Source organism: Archocentrus centrarchus, chromosome 3, assembly GCF_007364275.1.
Source record: "Archocentrus centrarchus isolate MPI-CPG fArcCen1 chromosome 3, fArcCen1, whole genome shotgun sequence".
NCBI classification, from domain to species: domain Eukaryota; kingdom Metazoa; phylum Chordata; class Actinopteri; order Cichliformes; family Cichlidae; genus Archocentrus; species Archocentrus centrarchus.
The window spans coordinates 9,415,854-9,437,196 of NC_044348.1; the positions used below are offsets into that span (position 1 = coordinate 9,415,854).

At 41.2% G+C, this 21,343-nt stretch overlaps 1 protein-coding gene across 3 annotated transcripts; it reads right to left on the reverse strand.

The window, feature by feature from the left end:
* Nucleotides 1–2,843: 2,843 nt before the first annotated feature.
* marchf7 (membrane-associated ring finger (C3HC4) 7) lies at nucleotides 2,844–11,209 on the reverse strand. Of its 3 annotated transcripts, XM_030725579.1 has the most exons (11): nucleotides 10,940–11,208; nucleotides 8,941–9,155; nucleotides 7,393–7,536; nucleotides 7,064–7,235; nucleotides 6,653–6,841; nucleotides 5,404–6,547; nucleotides 5,006–5,175; nucleotides 4,807–4,910; nucleotides 4,271–4,375; nucleotides 3,499–3,547; nucleotides 2,844–3,342 (listed from the first exon to the last, which is right to left on the reverse strand). In XM_030725579.1, the coding sequence occupies exons 2-11, from the start codon at nucleotides 9,130–9,132 to the stop codon at nucleotides 3,251–3,253; spliced, it is 2,361 nt and encodes a 786-aa protein (XP_030581439.1). In that variant the 5' UTR covers nucleotides 9,133–9,155; nucleotides 10,940–11,208; the 3' UTR covers nucleotides 2,844–3,250. The 3 variants fall into 3 exon arrangements, with proteins under 3 accessions (XP_030581439.1, XP_030581456.1, XP_030581446.1); XM_030725596.1 differs by lacking the exon at nucleotides 6,653–6,841 and having other exon boundaries at nucleotides 10,940–11,209; XM_030725586.1 differs by lacking the exon at nucleotides 3,499–3,547.
* Nucleotides 11,210–21,343: the final 10,134 nt, after the last annotated feature.

Genomic DNA, 21,343 nt, shown 5'->3' on the forward strand with positions numbered 1-21,343 from the left:
TTGGACTGTGCTCTAAAATAACTGTTGTGGATGAAAATCTGTCTCACTGTGCCTTCTAACATGACCTGGGTTTTGTTTTAAATGTATTAGCTGATTATAAACACATGTTCCTGTGTAACAGTGGTTTTTATTGGTATGCGGGCAAAAGTGAATTTTTTTTTTTCATTTTAATCCTGCTGATAAGCTTTGAAATGTACTGTCTTAACTTCAAATCAGACACCTATAATTTATATGGCTCTAACTTTACTATGCACTTGACTACTGACCAAGAACGCACTTTAGTACGTTGTGGAGAAACAGTTCCCCAAGTCCAAGCACAAGGAGGTTTGGAAAGTTTTTTTGTTTTTTTTTGTTTTTTAAACATGTTTAGATTGTAAATATGTGGTGTGTTTTATAACTGAGAATGAACCAAAGATGCTCCGAGTCATTTTGAATGTCAAAAGCCCGAGTCTTCCTTTCAATTTGAGGACTTGCCTCGACTGTTAACACAACTGTGGCTTGTTAACCTATTTATAATCAAACTGCTGAGCAAATGGTTTTGATTTACTTTCACACCATTCCTACACACACTTATAAGTTCAAATCAGGTACCATATGCTTCCAATAAAATGCACTGTTTTCAATGACTTTTCTATTTCCGTTATTACTGTTGTGGTGTTTACGCGCAGTGTTGGGATAAAAGTGTCAACAACAGCATCAGTTTCCCCCTTCACTACTTGTAGAAATTACTTTTATACAAAATACAGAAAAATACACACTCCCCTCCCATCAAACCCACAGTAGCCATCACTCATAAATGGTGCTGAATGCATTCATCAGGTAGACTAAATATGTGTCCATTGCTACAAAACAATGATCTCTACACACCATGTGGTCTAAGATCCTGCAAATAAATATATATATTTATCACATTCTCTAAAATTATCTAGTCTTCCACATAATCTATTAGAGATCTTTTCAGATGCTGCAGCTCCCATTCGTCCACTTTTGAATAATCTACGACTGAATGGGATATGAATCCCTATAATATGTCATATACAATACTGTGCAAGACTTGAGTCACCTCCCCCATTTTTTTATGAGTACATGAATTTATTGAAATCCATGTGATTTATTTAAACATACATGGAAATACAGTGTATAAGGCAAAAACTGAGTTTGTACAATTCTAACAAGCTTCAGAGTCAATATTTGGCGTGACCACCTTTATTCTTCAACACAGTCTGAACTCTCTGAGGCAGCTTTATTGTCATTTCTTTAAGTAGTCTTCAGGAACAGTTCTCTCGGCTTCTTGAAGGACATCCAAAGCTCTTCATTGGATGTTGGCTGCCTTTTGTTCTGTTCTCTGTCAGGATGATCCCACACTGCTTCAGTAATGTTGAGGTTCGGGCTCTGGTGAGGCCAATCCATCACTGATAGTGTTCCATTGTGTGCTTTCTATTCAGCTATGCTATTACTGCAGTGGCAATTGTGTTTGGGATCCCTAGTTTCTTTCATGTTTAGTTGTCTACATCCATCCTTACATCTTTTTTCTACTTATCCTTTTTCACGGTGGGGGTGGGGGGGGTCTGGAGCCTATTCAAAAAAAGAGTGAAAAATAAAGTTCAGTCTCTTCTGTTCTTGATATATGGTGATGATACATAGCCAGAACAGAAAACTGTCTGGCCAGAACATCATGTCACAGTGCAGATTAGCTCTGACATTTAGTTATGGTCAAAAAAAATTAATCAGCTTGAGTTCAAGTACATGTTTATTTCTAATTGGAAGCAATTCAAGGTTTTTCTGATACTGTGCATTCACAGCAGTGGAGCCTTTACTTCTAGCCACAACTGTCATGGATGTGGAGACACTATCAACCCTGTAATGCCAAGTATATCATATTTGATACATGAGTTTTTGAGACCTCTATGTCAGTGATTTTTTTTTTTTCCCTGAAAAACCTGAATAAGCTGCACATAAATCCTGGATGTAGCCAAAATGATATGAATTAAAATTGATTTTAAAAAACTGATATTTAAAATTAAAAAAAGAACCTATGGGTGGGGCTGCTGTGCAGCACAGGCAAGACCATAAGCTATTCCCCCTATTTATTATCATATGGACACAAAAGTAGTAAAACAAAAAAAAAAAAAAAATGCCTTTGACTAAGTATTTAGAGCAGTCAGGAGCCTGAACCTTTGGTTCTAGGATGAATTTTCTACCCTTGAGTCTTTACTTTTCCAGCCACAGGAGAGTCACGAGCGCCTAGTGCTCTTCCCAAGCCCAGATAAATGAGGCATGTTAAGTCAGGAAGGGCATCCAGCATAAAATCAAATCAAACACGCGGCTCATCCAGAATGATAGTTCCACACCAAATCAGTCAGGGCCCAGATATGCTAGGAACAGGGTGAGATGGGGGTAGATGAACCACTGTGGCAGCCCCTAAAGGGTGCAGCTGAAAGAAGAAAAAAAAAAAAAAAAAAAAAAAGTCTTCACATTTCCATGAAAATACTTGGAATTAAGCTGATTATCAAATCAAGCTGTCATTTATCACATCATTCTTTGTGAGTTGCTCAACAAATCCTAAATATGGAAAACACTCATTTAGAGGTGCTCTCACACAAGCGGTGGCAGCAGCCGTGTACTGCAATTTACCCCCAGCTGTGAGAATTGATGTGAGCACGCCCCATCTAAAATTTCCCTGCACGTCACCTGCAACTTGACTACACAAATGTTACTCAATACTCACAGGTAAAGAGGACTGAACACACGGCAGTTTGCAATCCATCTTTATTCCCAAAATTAAAAGCATTAAATGAAATGTGTACATACACAAAGCAATTATGAAACAAAGTTATCCAGTGTTTTTTTTTTTTTTTTTACATTGTTTTTCCAAAATCACTTGTTACCACTGTCCAATTCAGTTTCTCTCTTTTCATCTAAACATTAAAGCACTTGTGGTATAACAAAAAAAAAAAAAAAACGACTTGCATTTTGATTAAATTATAACTGAATTAAAGTGCTCTCTCAAGGAAACAAATATAGTGGTATTAACCTAAATACTTAACATACTAAATCATTCCAAGTTTGCATATCTGCAAAAGCGGCCTGCAGAAAAGGCGAGACATGTTCTGTGCACTCGGCATCTCACTCACATTTCAGAGGATTTCAGACATCAAAGCATGTGTGAAAACCCGGTGAGCCCCCACACATAATGGAGAGGCCCTGAAACTACAGATCACCTGACCTACTTTTTCCCTTTCCCACATAATTAGTACTCCTCTTCGAGATCGTCATCCAGGTCCGAAAACTCGATAGACGGCCTGTTGTCTCGCGCCTCCTCGTCGCTTTCCCCGTGAGGAACTGCAATCCAGAGACATCGAGTCAAATTACATAGCCACATAATGAAACAAACACGAGTGATCATCAGTTAACACAAAAGCTGTTAGCTTTAGACTACAACAACTGGACAAAAAGCTTGTTTGTGACAAAAGCGAAGAGAAGGATTAGGCAACATACTTTCAAGATTGTCCATGTGTTCATGAAGAATTCTCACCAGGTTGAATAACTGAGTGAGAAAGGGAAGATTTGTCTCCAAGATTTCAAGTCTGCCACAATTCAACATTCTGAAATGGCATCTGCGCAAAACTAAGCACGCTGACTGGAAAAACTACAAGTCCTGCACAACTGCAAGAAAACATTTGTGAACCCTGTGAGATTTCATTGGTAATTCTGGATGTGAAACCATGGCCCTCTAGATCCTAGACTGACCAGTAAGCTGTTTGCCTCGACCTAACATTATGGATATGAAAATGCTATAGATCCTGCTAGACATCCGTTTCAAATTTCATCATAATTACTGTATGAATTAAGTTGCAAGGTCACAGTGACATCTAATCAGCTTCTCTCAGCCTGAGTGAAAGTTTAAGCCAAATCTGAATAATCTCCTGCCTTCAGCTGTGCCGTCACTGCTGCAGGAGCATAAAAACAAGTTTGCAAACTTGTTCTGTATAGAGATGAGATACAAGTTCAACAATGGAGGGCATTTGCTTTGAGTCTGCTGTACTGACTCAGGGACGTGAAATCGTTGTGTATGATTAGTCTGGATCAGTTGGTGTTTGTCTCCAACTGTTACTCAGATGAACGGAGCCTGTTTTCTTCGATTCAGACATTTTCTTGCAGCTGTGCTGTAATGTAATTAGACAACAACTGGCTCTCTGTGTTCAGACTAATAAATTAACACCATGTGAATGTGCTGGTCACGTGCCCGTGGATGTGTGCATTTTCTCACCCCGGCGGCATCGACCGCTCCGAGGACATCAGAGAACCTCTGCTCACAGAAATGCAACAGGACCACCAGGTAGAGGCCGCTACTGATGAACTCATCATATTCAGACTGCGGAGCATGAAAAACACTTATAAGGATGTTTCCCAGTTTCAGCATAGTGAAAGAGGTAAACCCAAAACAGAACCAGCATCCACTGAACAGCTTCAGTGCTGCTTGTCTGTGTTCATTTCAACACGGTGTACAGTTTGGCTCAGATTCCATGGCAGCAAACATCGTGACAGGCGACACACACAATTTTCATTCTCAAACACCAGCGTTCATTCACCATTTTTCTTTAAAAAACCTTGTACATTGGTGTGTTTTTAATCCACCCAAATTAAAAAGGGCACAGCACTCCTCAATTATGTTATTAATAAATTTCCATAATTAATTCAATCAGCCTTCGTGAGTGTGAGCTGCTTCATTTTTTTTTTATTTTAATTAGAGCTTTTGGGTTTGGAAATCCAGATATTTTCTCTAAGCGAGGTGAAATGACTCACTTGCACATGCGTCCGGTACAGCTCTTGAATGTCAAAGTCATCGATGTTCAAATGCAGCTTGTCCTTGCAGAGTTCACAGGTTGTGATGCCTTCGAGGTTTGCACCTGAGCGGGGGGGGGGGGGTTACAGAACAAAGTGCATTAATTAATGAGATAGAGTATTGGTAAAATCTGCAGCCATATGAGAAGCCTGTAACTACCTGAGCTAATTTTGGAGAGAAGCCACCTCTTGATGCATTCCTGGTGGACATATTGCAGACTGCCTGTACAGCGGCAAGGCTGAATCAGGGGGTTGGATGAAGATTCCTCCCCCATCTGGCAGATTCGGCACAGATCCCCTTCTTCCTCATCAGAATCCTCCAGCAGAAGTCTAAAGCAGGAAAACAGGATACTTAGATCTACTCTTGATACAATGCACAACCTCGGTTTTTTCCAGTTTTTATATATGAGTGAATTATATCAGTGAATAATTAACACAGAGCTGCTGATAAACATGAAAACACCCTGAGAAAATACAGAGATGTGCTAAAACTGACCCACACTGATCACTATAAAATGAGTGAGATCAACCAAGCATAAGGAAATCAAAAGCCATTACCTTTCTTTGAGCTTGCGTAGCTTCTCTTGATCCCTACTGGAAATGGTCTTCTCTTTCTGGTCGTCCGGCTGGCTCTCAGCCCCACCCAGAGGACCCACAGAAATGGAAATGTTTTCATACACTCTGACTCTACGGCGTGGTGAAAATTCAACCGAGGCATTTTCGAGGTCAGGTAACGTTTCATCCTCGATTCTGTAAGTACGGCCTCCACCAAAGGCCTCTAAACCAACTGCTCCTTCCTCTTCCTCATCTTCATCCTCATCTTCATCCTCATCCTCATCACCACCACCATCATCCTGGGATGTTTTATGCTCAAGATCATCCCACCTTCTCAATAAATGTCTGTAGCCTTCTTCTGAGCCCACAGAGGACTGTGCACTTTCGTCCCTGGCGTGCCTTCTGAGACGAGAGAGGAGAGGAGGACAGCGGCCACGGAAGGAGGAAGAAAGCCAGGAGGAGCCATTGCCTCCTCCACTGCTGCCAACACCGGGCTCTCTCCACGATGCCATTCGCGGTCGAGGCAGGCCACTGTGATAGTCACCACGGCTGCTTTCCTGGATAGAGCTGAGATCTGCTCTGTTATTCCTGAGGCTGCCTATGGTTGACCTTCCAGTGTCAGGGTCCACACTAGGCATCCTGGCTCCCTCATCGCTGTCCACTGACTCCCCACCGGTTGACGGGCTGTCATCGTCAACTGACCGAACGCTTGAAGATCCGCTTGAAGAGTCCTGGCTGGAGCGCCGTGAAAAGAGACGAGACAAAAGGCGGCGTGTGGAGCGACGGCCCTCTTGTTCAGCACCCACAGGGATCGGCCTTGGGAGTGTGGGCTCTGGTCTGGGCAAAGGAGTGGCGTACCAGGAGGTTTGGGAAGAATGAGCGGAAGAGGTATCTGAGGGCCTTTCTGCTTGTTCCTGAGATGAGGTGAAGGTGGATGATCCATTCAAGAAACGGGTTGCGGTTCTGTTGCTGAAGTTACGCACCTGAGGAGGAGTCCCGTTAGAAGATGTCAGGTGGCGATTTAGGGAGCTTTCTCGAGCAGTGGAGGAGGAGAAAGAGGAAGAAGAGGAGAAGGAGGAGGGAGAGTAGGACGTTTCTTTAGGACGAGCTCCCTGTGCATATGTAGAGGTTACCCTGTCTGTGTGATCTGAAAAAAGCAAGAAAAGAGCAGTTTGTGTAATACTGGCCTCTGTTTGATAGTTTATTATGCAGGTTCACAGTTAAAAAATGTAAAATTTTTTAAAATGCCTACATAAGGAGGAAACCAATCCAGGAGTCCTAACTCTTCTTTCTCCCAAACCTGAGAGACTGGGCTCATTCTTTGTCTCTTGCTCTCTTCGGGACATTAGCGGCTTGGAAGAGGAAGCGGATGATGACGACGACCGTGAGAGTAAACGGCATGAGCTCCACGGTGAATCAAGCGAATCATTTTGTTTTTCCCCTGTACATGTTAAGGAAGAAGGTAGCCACATTTTTCCAAATCAAATCAATACTGATGAGAAATAGAAAGTAATCAGTGCTCCCTGAATGGAACACATATTTAATATAAACTATCATGATTCTCAGTGCCATTTTCTTTTTTGTTATTTCACACAAGCTGTGTTACTTTCAACTGGTAATGAGGCAACAGCACAGTGAACTGATCATCTCTGCTATAATGTACCTCTGCTGCTGCTAAGCCCATTACTGGAGTAGGTGGATCCTGTAACTGAGCTGTTGCCCATTCTTGAGTACAGTCCTCTGTTGGTGCTCGACAGTTTGGCCCTTTTAGAGTCGCCATCATCAACGGCATTCAACATACCAGAGCGCATCCCAAACCTCGCCTCAGAGTCAGTCTGGAAATAATGAAGGCAGACATCAGAGAATAAAATACTTCAATAACATCATTCAGCAACAGTCCTCCACCTTGCAGTGGTTCAGAAAGTACATTTAACCAGGCTGCAATTTTTTTTTTGCCTGCTGTTAACAAATGACACAGAACAGCATCAGTACCAGTTTGCTCCTGCTGCTGAGAGAGGATTCGGCCCACTGGCAATCATATGATCTGCTGGACGTTGTCAGAGAGGGCAACTTCCAGCTACTGGAGCGACTGTCAGAGTTACTGTAGTCTCTCGATGAGCTCAGGAGACGAGAATTCTTTGAGAGGAGACAAAGTAAATAACTCAGCATTAGTTAGGCATTGTTTTGATAAGTGGTTTGCATCTGGTGTTCTAGCAACACAAATGTGCATGTATGGATACACAATCCTGCCAACAGGCTAAGAAACCTAGTGATAAAGATGACTGAAAGCCTAACTATATATGGACAGACTTCCTTTAGAAATCTCATATAGGAAGGACACTGCCTCAAGCTGCTTAAGAGTGTTTGGCCAAAAAAAAAAAATGTGAGAGTATGTATTCATTTCTGTTTTAACACACACACAAAAAAAAAATCCTTGTTCAAGCTAATGCAAGTGTTCAGGTGACTTAGGGTGGAAGAAAAACAAATACAGATTTGAATGGAGTATTCAGAGGGTGGATGAAATAAGTGCTTATCTCACTATACGAGCAATGACATTAACTTATAAAAGGTAGCTTTGTAGAGTCAAAGCACCAAGCTCAGACTCTTCTAGAAAGAAGAAAAAACAAAAACAACAAAAACAAACACCCAGAGTCCAAGCCAACAGTAACACTATCTTCTGAGATGGGCCTTTATGAGCGACAGGACTGAAATACGCACATGATGTGCCAAGGAATCTAGGCTGCCCTATAAAAAGACCTCCAAAGTGTCTCCTGTTGCACTACTGATATACGTACTCTGTATCATGCACCAAAAGGAACCTGTGAGAAAAGAGCTGACTTGAATGCCACGGAATATACTAGAAAGGCAGATGTCTAAAGCACCAGGTAGGGTTGGGAGGCAGATTTTAAGTTCAACTTAACATTAGCTGAAAAGCTAATTCTTATCTACAATTTCAGTGTAAAGAAACAAACCCGAAACCTAAACTAGCATGAATGTCACACAAATCTATAAGTACGACATAGAAAAATCCCAAAACTGATAGTCATTGTCCAGGTCTCTGGAACTCTACTGGAGGGATGAATCCCATTCTTCCAAAGAAAATATTCCCTTCTGTTTCATTTTGATGCTGGTGGACAACAAAAAAGTCCCATAGGTGTTTCAGTTTCAGTTGTGAAAGCAACAGGCTATAACACATCATTTTCAACCATGCAGTGACTGTGGACACTATGAATGGGGTATTGTCATCGTCTAAAGTCCACACTCATCAGGAGAGAAGTGCTTCATGGGATAAACGGTTCTCACTCCCTCTGAGGGAATAAGTGGAGCCAAACCATGAGAGGAAAATGCCACCCACAACATAACAGAGCTACTGAATCCCCCTCACTCTAGGGGTGAGGGGGATTCTAAAAAACACTAAAAATTCAGGTTCTTTCTTTGACTTGTCATTTGGCTGTACACGCTGTAGGAAAAGCTTTGGAGGAGGGTGTGCATGCTTTCTCGCTTTTAGCCATTTTTGTGCTGTGCCATCAGCCTACCTACCTGTTTGTCAAGGTCTGCTTTGTAAGGTGATGATGCCCTTGGGAAGCGGTCATTATTTAGCGCCGGCTCCCTGCTGTATAGCCTACCAGATCCCAGAGATGACGAGGGGACTGTTGAATGTGTGGGGCTGGCTATGTAGGACGACCTTGAGCTGGGCAGACAAAAAGGAAGTCTGCGAGATCTTGAGTCCATCGTGGACTACCTGGAAAATCAAGCTGAGGAAAAAAAGAAAAAAAAGAAATAAAAATAAAGAGATTGTTGCAGTTACACCACAAATGTTAACTTCCTCCTAAATGCATGTTATTGCCCAACTAAAAAAAGACAGGACATGAAGTCCACACCTCTCAGCACAGCCTTTTAAAGGGCCTGCAACTGCAATCTGTTAAGCAACAACGTTCAGCGGGGTGGTGTTGCAACATCTCCGATTTGTTGATGTAACACACGTGACAGTGCGTCTGTAAACACTGAAAACTTGGCACCCTGCTACTTCCTGGACTTGGTATAAAAGTCACAGTGCCTATCTTAGGGAGTATGAACTCTGTTACATGAACATGACACTACCAAGGAGCAAACTCAGCCCTGCGAGCTGAGCCTCTGAGCAAACAAGAAGCTCTGCAACACTTATGAGATACTCATTTATTATTAAACACCATTAGTATAGCAGCACACAGAGCGAGCAGAGTAAACTGTATTATTCTTACATTTTTAAGCAACCTTCAGTACTGGCTCAACCCTAAATGTACCAGTTTGCCTAAAAGAAAGAGGATAAATTTGGCATAAAGTTTTACAGTATGAGCTACTCCCTGGTATTGATACTGAGATCAGCTACAGCACCTGTGGTCAAAGATAGCTCAGCGAGCCAGCAGCCTGTCAGGACTGAAATGAAGGGCAGTCAATCAGGCCAGATGACAAAAACATTTGAACCAAAACATACCAACTAATAGATTAATCTGGAAAATTGTTTATTTTTATTGGACCAAATAATAATGAGGAATAAAAGTAGAGACAAGAACCAAGTTTACAGAGGACGAGAGAGATTTTACAAAAGTGACATGCATCTGTGTGCTAATTTTGCGCGCACACACACACACACACACACACACACACACACAGCAGCTGCAGCCTACTACTACTATTAAAAAAAAAAAAAAAAAAATGCAGTTTTAGCTGGAATTTCCCCTGGTCTTTCTTTAGCATGTTTGCACAAGCATGGCCTTTATTTGGCTAAATTATCTGCAGATTACACTTTTGGAAAAGAAAAAAAAAAAAAAAAAAAAAAAAAAAGGAACAAGTCATGAGAGGATCTGAAACCCTAACACGCGTCGACAAAACCCCATTAGTCACCACAACGCCACCGGAAAATCTGAATAAACGTGTCAGAGCACAGACTTGGTAGCGGCCTGTGCTTTCGAAATGAGCCACGACTAAAAACCTCGACTGCTCCGTCTCGCACTTCACCCTCGGCTTTGTTGAATTTATAAAGGAACGCCCTCCTCGCTACTAAACCCCGATCTCTTATGTAGTTAGCTGTCTGTCAGACAGCCCTTTAGCTTTGGCTGTGCGTTAGACAGTATCGAAACTTTTATGAATTACCATTAACCTGCGCCTGGCGTTTGTTTCCGTTTACGCTCGATGCTCCGCGTCGCTGTTGTTTTCACCAACTTATTCCAATCCGCTGCACTTCCACGAGAAACGCCGTTAGCAATTTAGCGAATACTGTGTTTAAAAAGATGCCACTTTCCAGCTTTACATTAGCAGATCAGCCGTCGCTGGATATTTACCAGCCTTGTGTCTCTCGTGCTGCTGTTTTCCGACGACTCAGCACACAGCCCCGTTAGCTTCAAAGCTAGCTGTTTAGCTTCCCCTAACCGCTGATGTTTCACGCCAGTTACTCAGGCTGAGCTAAACGTCGACCAGCCAACGCGTCGCTCCTTTTTTTTAATTTTATTTTTTATAAGTTTTAAATGTCAAATCACTTGTTAGCATATGCCCTCCTCACCTTTTCGTTTCAAGCTTGCTTTTTAGCACAACAGGAACGATGGCGTCTGTTGCTGCCTGCTGCCGACGCAGAAGGTTAAGCGAGTAACGGTGACCCGGGAGGAGTGGTCTGACTGAAAGATGGGTTTTTAGGTGGCTGCTGAAGCATCCGCCTTCACCCACTTTTCTTTTCTGTGCCAACTTTGAGCCAGCTACATCTTTGCTCCCCTGAAAGAACACGAGAGCATTTATGACACTAATTAAATCAAAACCGGTGCGACTTTGTAACGTCAGAAGGATCCAGGAAGGATCGAACAACACCCCCCTGTGGTTGACAGATCAGCCCCATTTTTCACATCAGAGTTTCAGCACTGAAACTCAGATGTGGCAGATTCTAATTTATACTTAGTGAAACTATCTGCAGCCTGCTTTAAAACTATTTACAGTTGCTTTAAAAATGCAGAGATGTACAAATGAATGAACAAAGGATAAAAGACGCTACACCTTTGTGCTACACCTACACTTTGTCATCAATTAGTAATGTTAAAATGCTGTTAAAGCACTAACATAACTGTAAATATAAATATATATATTCCAGCAAGGAATCATTCTGCAGTTGTGACTGATGAGCACTTTAGCCTTTAATATTTAATGTTGCTGACTTAACTCATGATTGTTCCTCCTTGTAATAAATTGTTTTTGCATTAATTATGTTTCCATCTTTGTTTGGCATCTGAGACAAGGTAGGGTCAAGGAAAAATTAATATTTTAGATTTCCATATCATGCAAGTTTTCAGACTTACCTTAAAACTGACTGAAATATATATATATATATATATATATATATATATATATATATATATATATATATATATATATATATATATATATATATATATATATATATATACACATTTTTACACACAGTACACCACAATGACAAAGCAATTTTCATAAGTATTCAGAACCTACGGTTTTCTGGCATCAAAAGGCAGCCTTAAGTGTTCTGTTGAGCGATCCTACAAGCTCAAGCTCCCATTCTTCTTGGCAGAATTGTTGGAGTTCATTGTGCTAAACTAATCAGCCTCAAAGCAGACAGACAAGGTGGAGGCATGGTTGCAAGCAAAATCTGGTTTATTTTAAAGTGAGAGTGGCAAGGTGGCTGGAGAAATGTTCAGACTGGGGATGAGTTTGTGCAGAGAGCTGGGGCAGATGGGGAGGGGGTAGCCAGGCACAGCAGAGTACAGAGAGCATGAAGTTAAGTTGATCTGGGGAAACACAGCTGGTGTGTTGTGCTTGTTCCAGTGACAGAGGAACTTTGGTATGTCGAGACAAGGAATGGAGAGCAGGGAGCTGGAAATGGAGATGGAGCAAGCAGATTTCCAGGGTAGATGGAGGTCAGCAGGTGATCTAGCAGAGACAGCTATACTATGTGTTGATGCTTTGGTTCCAGCATGCCTACCTCCACTTCTACAACAGGACAGACACACACATGTGCATAATACAACACAAAGAGTGGCAATAGGTAGACTGCAGCCAAAAGTGGATATTGAGGATATTGAGGGAGTGAGAAGGGTTGTCTTCATCAAGACAACCAGAAGCCTGATATCCTGAGTGCTGTGAAAAAGGTTTTCACTTAAAATTGAAATATTTTCCTGCTTTTATTCTGACCAGTCTCCCAGTCCCTGTCTCAGAAAATCAACCTGATGGTGCTACCACTGTTTAACTGTAGGCATATTGATGAGATGATACTCAGTGCCTGGCATCCTCAACATATACAGATAGGAATCATGGTCAAATATGTCAGTTTTTGTGCCTTCAGAGCAGATGCCTTGAGCCAGAAATTTGTATTAGCCAATTTAAGGCTTATTGACTGCTGACTCATGTTTATCTGATGTGTCCCATCAGCTTACAGTCATGTAAAAAAAAACGTTCACATGACTGTGGCCAGTCATTTTCTGTATGGCTTAGTCTCTCACAACACTGTGACAGAAATTGGCTCACTCTTCTGTACAGCATTGCTTCAGTTCATTGAGGTTTGTGGGCATTTGTTATGCACAGCTCTCTTGAGTTCCCACCGCAGCATTTCAGTCGGGTTGAGGTCTGGACTTTGACTGGGTCATTGCAACACCTTGCCTCTTTTCTTGTTCGCCATTCTGTTGTAGATTTGCTGCAGCACTTGGGATCATTGTCACATTGCATACCCCAATTTCAGCCAAGCTTTAGCAGTCAAACAGCCTCAGATTTGACTCTGGAATATTTTGGTATACGGAGGAGTTCATGGTCGATTCAGTGACTGCAAGGTGCCCAGGTCTTTGCACCACCCCTCCACCATTGTGTTTGACAGTTGCTATGAGGTGTTTGGGCTGATATGCTGTGTTTGGTTTTTTGCCAAATATGCATTATGGCCAAACATCTCCACTTTGGTCTCATCTTTCTAAAGGACATTGCTCCAGAACGCTTGTGGTTTGTTCAGATGCAACTTTGTAAACTTAAGCCATGCTGCCATGCTCTTTTAAGAGAGCAAAGAGGCTTTCTCCTGGCAATCGTTTCAAACAAGCCATACTTGTTCAGTCTTTTTCTCATTGTACTGTCATGAACTTTAACATTTAACATGCTAACAGAGACCTGTAGACTCTGAGATGTAGCTATGGGGGTTTTTTGCACTTTCTCTGAGCATTGTACGGTCTGACCTTGGGGTGAATTTGCTGGGACGTCCACTCCTGGGAAGATTGGTAGCTGTCTTATATGTTTTCCAGTTGTAAATAATTTTTCTCAGTCTAGTATGATGTTTTTAAATGGCCTTATAACCCCTTCCCAGAACAATTGTTTCTCTAAGCACGCAGTCTTTCCTGCTTGGCATAATGTTAGCACACACCTGAATACTGCAGACCAGCAAACTGTCAAAACCTCTTCTTTTATAGAGGCACGCACACTCGCTGATGATTAGATAATCAAATGAATTTGATTAGCAGCACCTGTCTGATACTTATGCTCTTAATTCGTATGGGAGCAGTAAGAATGGACTTAGTTTTTCACAGGATTTCATACAGTCAGGTGAAAACTTGATGTTTCACATGTATGTGTGAGATCCAGTTACATGATGGAATCTGAGCTTGACTTCATTGTTTACCTGGAGAAAAAGATGGCGTGGGTAATTACAAAGACTAAAACATCATCATTAGGTACTGGGCAAATTGTTATTTTAGAGATCACTTTTGTCCCAGAATTTCAGGGTCGTTGCTTCCATAAGTGGACTTCAGTCCACTGGTGGAAGCAACTCAAGGACCATGATGGATGGGAGCCAGAACTCAACTGCAAGTGTTAAGTTCTGAAAACTTAGGTGACTCAGATATTTGCCTTTATCAGAATCTGGATCACTTGCAACTGAGGTAACACACACACACACACACACACACACAAGTGTGTTTTGCTATCTTTGTGGGGAATTTCCATTGACTTCCATTCATTTCTACAGCCTAAACCTTACCTTTACCCTTTTCCTAACCCTAACCATCACATACCTAACCCTAACCCTAACCTAAACTCAATTCATACCTTAGCCCTAACTCTGACCCCTGACCCAAAAACAGGGTTTCCCCTTGTGGGGACAAGGTTCCAGTCCCCACAAGGAGCAATTGGTCCCCACAACGTAGTATATGTCAGGAAAATTGTCCCCACAAGGTATTATAAACATACGCACACACACACACACACAAATATACAGTTGTAGTTGTGTTTGTATCACTTCAGAGTTGATCATTTCTTGAAGGTGCACATGCATGATACACACACACACACACACAGAGACGTATCCACTGTACTGTCCTGGACTGACGTCATTATGAAAAGCCACAGGAAGCTAATAACCACTAAGGGGCGCTGTAGCTCACACTTTCTTCCATGGCCTCTTTGAACTGCGCTGTTGTTTGTATGCCATAACTTGGTGTTTGTTTAGTCAGGGAGGCAATTAAAGCCAATTTCAACCGGTTTAATTAGATTGATTTGAATAATTGCTTTGAAAGGCATTGTAGATCCCACCATCACAGTAAATCCAGGATTAGGAGCATTCAAATGATTTACATACTTTTAACTCACATCTAATTTAGTAGACCTCGGGAAGCATTGATGAGAGATAAGCCTTAACACAGACCTTTTTATTCATTTTCTTTTGTACGATTAGGTAATTGTATTTGTTTATTTTTGTATTTGAGTAAGATTCATTTACAGTCACGAGCACAGGATTCATGTTAAGTGTGTGGGGGGTCCGGGAAGGTCAGTGTGGAGCAGAGTGAGAGCATTGTTGCACAGCAAATGCATAATAATGTGAAGGTCAACAAGATGCTCATCATGCCCGGTAAAATGTAGCACTTAAAGGGCCCAGCAATCCATTATTACTTGCATGTATACAACGGTGAACAGTGATCAAACCAAGTGTAAATCTACCCAAGGCCAACAGAACAAGAGGTGAAGGAGAACCAGTGATAAATATAGGCAAAGGGATAAATATAGGAGGGTGGAGCTGCAGATTAATTGCTGACAAAAAGGACGCATGACCTAGACAAACGAGAAAGTGCAAGGTCTGGTGAGTTGGGGAGGAGGCCGCTCAACCCAATTGAGGGTCTCTAGGCCAGCGCCCCCCCCTCCTCCTTCAGACACATGCTTCTGCACACTACTCAGTGAAGGGAGACTTGAAGCTCTTCTTTCCCCAGTGCTCCTGATAGGATGATAATGGAGCATTCCTCGGAGCTGTTTCTCATTCATGGTGGCTGTGACAAGGGAGGAACATGCTTTCTATCCACTGGGGGCAGCTAACGCTTTCAGATCTCATGCATGTAACCTGTGATTTGCCCTCCTCTTGCTTAAATCCTCTTACGTGTGTGCAGTAGATATGAGATGGATGCTTACCTGTCTCTGTGAGCCTTTTTTTTTTTTTTTTACCCGGCTCTACATAATGGTGAAACATCAAAGTTTCATAGTGTAGAGGGGGAAATGCATAATTATTGCAAATTGACAGTGGGTCTCCGCCTCAGGTTTCTTTTGGACTGCATTTGTTGAATTCAGATTGCCCAAAGACGTAACAATGTCTAACAACATCTGCAGGAATATGGAGATGCAGATGTTTACACTCGCCTCATGAGACTGACTTTAACTCGAGGAGTAAGACACAGAATAACTGCAAGAATGTCTGGATTTGTCCAGCACTGTGTAATCACAAAGGAATGTCCTGAGACATTTCTGCTTTTCCTCTACAAGACCCCTCTTTTCCCACGGCTCGTCCAGGTCTTGAGAATCTGTTTCCTCTCTCTCTCCCTTCCTCCCTCTCTCTTGTTCTGTGTCTGTGTTTGTGGATACCACAAAGGCTGGTTTATAGGAGAACTACACAATGCAAGCCCAGTGTCTTCAAGAGCACAAAGAGCAAGAGTCCTCGCCTTCTGAGAAACCTCTTAGAAGGAACATCCAGGCCAAGGTTTCTCGGTTTTTTTTCTGGCCTGAATGAAAAGCAGGATTCACAGAAACAAACAACATGATAAGTACACACTGTAAATTGCTGTCCGGAGGGGGGGGGATCAGAAACTTTACTAAGAAATAATTTTTTAAAGCTTTGAAATTTTTTTGAATGACCAAAAAATTGCGATGCTCTAAGGGTAATCTGGAACATAGGCAAATAGTGTTTAGTTAATCAGAGTTTGTCTCGTTTTTTGAGGATGTTAGGCTATACTGAGAGTGCTTTTAAGCCTGCTTTCACACACACTGCTGGAGATATACGTCTGAAAAGATCAGTAACAATGGGGGGAAAAAAAAGCAAGGCCACATGTGTTAGCACTTTAGGTCACATGTTTTGAGGGGCACCATCTAAAATACTAGCGAGCTATTTGTGGACACTCTTCTCTCTGCGTGCTCCTTCCCAATTAGCGAGAACAGGCGTTTTATTTAAATTCACACACATACATAACATCATAGACTAAAAGGGAAAAAAAAAACTCTTACACCTCATTCATTCAATTTGTGACTTTTAGCAAAGCCTTTTTTTAACCCCACACACACATACAAAAAAAAAAACACTCAGAGGCTTCACCGAGGATTCCAAGAACATTTGTTGTTCTTAATGTTCCCCAGACACAAAGTGACATCTGCCTCGGTCCCTGCATGCCTGCTGCTCTTTGTTCAGAAGAGCACCGAGGGGAGAGCACATTGAAGGCAACGATGATGTCACCATTGTGATCATTACTGTGTTGTGTGGTGCCCTATTTTTGACCAGGCGTCACTGAGGGCAGGCCAGAATGTCTGCCTGCACACTGCCAGGAGGAACAGTGGCCTGCCAGTGTTAATTAACACAGGGCCTGTTTGCATCCGTCTTAAGACCACCCCCACAGGCCCACCTAAGTCTAAGTGCACATGCTCATCAACACATGCATAATTTGAGCTCGCTGATGAAGGTTTGCGTGTGTGTTTTTAACCTCGTGGTCCTTTGTTTTGAGTCATTTTGGCTCCCTTCCTTTCTCTAGGCCTTGCAGTGAATTATTTATTCATTTATTCTTTTTTCTTGTGGTCATATCCTCACTACATGTGCATGTGTTTCCTGCCCATTTGCTTTTCACAACATCAAACTTGAATTCGACATTTATGGCTATTGAGTAACAAATCACTACTCCTGCCCATCTGTGGTAGACTCCACTTAACTATAAACATGTGTGTTGCATAATTCATTTAGCCTGTTGAGGAAAGGAAGCGAGGCTGTTAATTGGTAAAAGAACACAAACACACATGATAACATTAATAGAAACATGTTTATCATTTTCAAACTGGGCAGCAAAGAGGTGTGTGTTCAGTTTTGAAGCTAAACTAACAGCAAGCCCGAAAAGTGAATTTGTGTATAAGATTTGTGATGGGTGGTGTTATTGTATTTATTTGCCCTCCGTGACACCTCCATACTTTAAGGGTTCACTACCCTACTGTGCTCATAATGAAACTTTCAAACATGCAGGTGTGATAAACTGATATAGTACCCACAGTATTCCAGATTTCACATGCATATTATAACCATTCACAATTTTTATAACGTAAGCCTTATTTTGAAGTTCTTTTCTTTCATCTTGCCTTTTATAAAGAGAACAGTTTTCCCATAAAGATCGTTTTATTTATTTACTAACTAATAGCACCTAGAAATTTTTATAATTTCTCCAAGCTTTCTCTTCAGATTTTGAATAATAATAATAAATTAATTAAAAAAAGAAAATCTGTGAGCCGAGGGAAAGTTGGGGATTTGAGTAAGCTGTTGGGCACAATTAGAGGTGTATTTTTAAACACAGAGTCTTAGTCTTTTGGATGAAGTCCTCTAAAACACTGAGCAATCGGGCTTGAAGGCAAATATTAGTGCGTGACACACATGAAGCGAGATTTCGTTTCTCTGAGGCACTGAAGATGTTCTTACGGAGAAACAGCCAAAAATATTTAAACAGCGGCGTAAAATATGCTCGAAATCTGCAGCGAATACAAAAGGCTCTTCTCTCTGTGTGTTATGTGTTTAAAACTTGAGCACACTGTTTTCCGTTTTCTGTGAATTTCTCTCGAATCTGATTTCCACAATATGAATATTTGTCACTCAAGTGATGGCTGATGACTCCTTTTTTTTTTAATACATTTTTTTAAATCATTGATTTTCGTGGAAATAACATAAAAGTATTAAATGTCTTCAGTAAGTTTAGTGGAGATTGTGGTGGGAAAAAATGGCTTCATTCATCTCACATTTCTCATGTTGAGCCACCAAAATTGTGAATAAAAAAGCCACACATTTCTCTTTATGTGAAGACAAACAACAACAAACATGTGACATCACAAGCAACAGGAACTCCTCCAAACACTAAAACCGCAGCCCGCTCTCCTGAACATTTTGTCTTTGTTTATCCATTTGCTGATTAAAAAAGAGTATTGTTGCTTGCCAGCTGTGGGTATGTGGATATTATGTCTAGAAGGGGACCTTTTTTTTTTTTCCCACACATTTTATAACAGCTCTTAAGGGTTTCTATAATTCAAATACACCCCTGGAATGAAAATGAAAGCTCGTTCAGTATCAGGATTTCTGAAGGCCTTGACGCTTACCATTTGAAAATAGCTCATATGATATGCGCAGCCATTATTCCCGTGTTTAAATTAGATGTTGAGGTCTAAAAATAGCCTAAAGGTAGCATTTTAGCACACTGGATTTGTTTTGGTTTTTTTTTCATTTCTATGCAAGAAAGGTGACAGAAGGCTACGGGAAGTAACGCAGAGGACGCACTGAAGCTCAATTCACCTTGTGCACAAATACATTCTCAAAGTTTTCCACATCGAGATCCACAGATCACATGTAGATGCTGAAAGCACTCATGTGTCAGGCCGCTCACGCCACGATTTAGCTATGAGACCTCATACCACGGCAGTCACACCATAAATGTATGAGACATCTTGTTTTTTTTTTTAATATCAAAGCCCTGTATTATCTTGATTTGTTCTGAATATAGAGTAGCTGAAGGGAGTGAATGAGACACATTTATGTATTGTTTTCTTGCCACTGCATGTGAACCAAACTCAGCATGCTGACAAAACAGTAATCCATTTCAGATGAATGCTCGCACTGATCAATTACATTTATGAGATAAACTGAAAGATTAGAGATGTTTTTTCCTCTGGAATTTTTTTTTTTCAGAATAAAAGGAACTGGCCGGTTTCACAATTAAAAAAAAAAAATCTTCAACAGTTGTCAGTTTCAGCATGACTCTTTACAAGGTGTAATTTTCTGTGCAGTACAGGACATGCTACACCTCCAAAGCTGCTATGATTATGCCTTCCTCTTCTTTTTTTATGTCAGAAGCAATTGCATGACATTGCATAATCTCCATTTAATAAAGGTGCTGAATTCTCCCCTGCACAAGTTTTTTGCTTTGTCCCAAAAGTTAGTGTTCACATGAAATAGATTAGATCATATAGCACAAAGCTTAGCTCCTTTCACATTAATTATGAGTTCCACCTTCAGTACAGTGGAGTGTAAATTTAAAAAAAAAAAAAAAAAGTATTCCTTTTCCCTCCTTTGATCTAAAATTTCAGGTAACTCTGCCAAATCAAACTTGTCAAAGTCACTGCCTAAAAGAGAGACAAAACAAAGCATTGTGCCTGCAGAAGCTGAACACTGTTGAATCTCTGATGACAGTGATGTCTGTCAATATGAACCGAGAGCTTCACAGGAATTAACACTTGAGTGGAATCTCATGAAAGGCAGCTTTACCTTTCAGTTACAAATCATTAGGGGGTGATTTAAAAAGTAAGTCTCTATGGAATCACAATAATGTTCCTTTTTTTTAAGAAAAAAAAAAAGAAATCATGCATTATTCAAGTAAGATTTACACATTTATATGGAAGGCTGTGTAAACTTTGTAGTAAGAAAATTTGACATAAGACAAACTGTGTGACACGTGCACCAGAGTAATAATTAATATTGTGCTTTCTATGTAGGTCAGAGAACAGAGAAAAACAGTGAATCCTGAGTTATAATAATGGAACGCCAAATGCACCAGTCAGTTATCTATCAATGTGTGCTCTGCTGTCACAGATATGTCTGCTGTGGACAGAAATCAAAGCTAGTTATATGTAAACTATGATAAAGTAATGCACTGAAGCTTGAAATTCCTTCAACTGTGAAAGTCATTTCCCTTGAAAAATCCCTCCCCTCCGCTTCATCTGTCACAAAATGCAGAAAACAAGAGAAATCGTACAGTCACAGGACGTAGGTAATGCCAGTTTCAGTGTGCACATCTGTTTTTCTTTCTTTTCTTTCTCTGTCATTAGTGGCCCTATGATTGGGGTGGGGGTGCTGTTCCCAGTTTGATGAAATTATAAAACCTAAGCGCACAGTTAACTGCAGTTAGCTGTATTTAACAGCAGGGTTTCTCCAGGGTGATATTCATATGGACTTGAAGGAAAGTACTGGGTTGATTACCTTAGCTAAACCCCTGCACTTAGGCGCAGATTTAGCAAATGGAAAATCTGCTGACATTTTGTGTGGCGTGTGTACACAGTGACGCGGGTAAAGATGTTTTTATTTGATTCAAGGTCATTTGGCTTTGCTCAGGTTGGGGTGACATTTGCTTGTGATCTCATTCTTCATGGAGAGATGCATCACCGTGGGGCTGAGAGTTGTTTCTCCACTTTTCCTGGCACAAATGACTCCTCGTTCCCAGAAAGGGAACATGCTATCTCTCTCTTTCTCTTTCTCTCTCTCTATCGGTCACACACTGACAACATGTGCACACAGACTGCATCTCCTCAGTGAATGACAGTGTGAATGTACCTCATCAACGAATGAGTCACTCTACTACTCTGCTATTATGATGATTTCTCCCTTCTGTGTATTACATCATGCAACAGAGGGTTCTGCTCAGTTACATTC

Coding starts and splice junctions, on each gene's coding strand:
- marchf7 (XM_030725579.1), bottom strand. CDS start 9,132: ATGGACTCAAGATCTCGCAGACTTCCTTTTTGTCTGCCCAGCTCAAGG. Junction 5,176..5,403: donor CTACGCAAGCTCAAAGAAAG/GTAATGGCTTTT, acceptor TTCCTGCTTTAG/ACTTCTGCTGGAGGATTCTG. Junction 3,343..3,498: donor ACACATGGACAATCTTGAAA/GTATGTTGCCTA, acceptor TCTGGATTGCAG/TTCCTCACGGGGAAAGCGAC.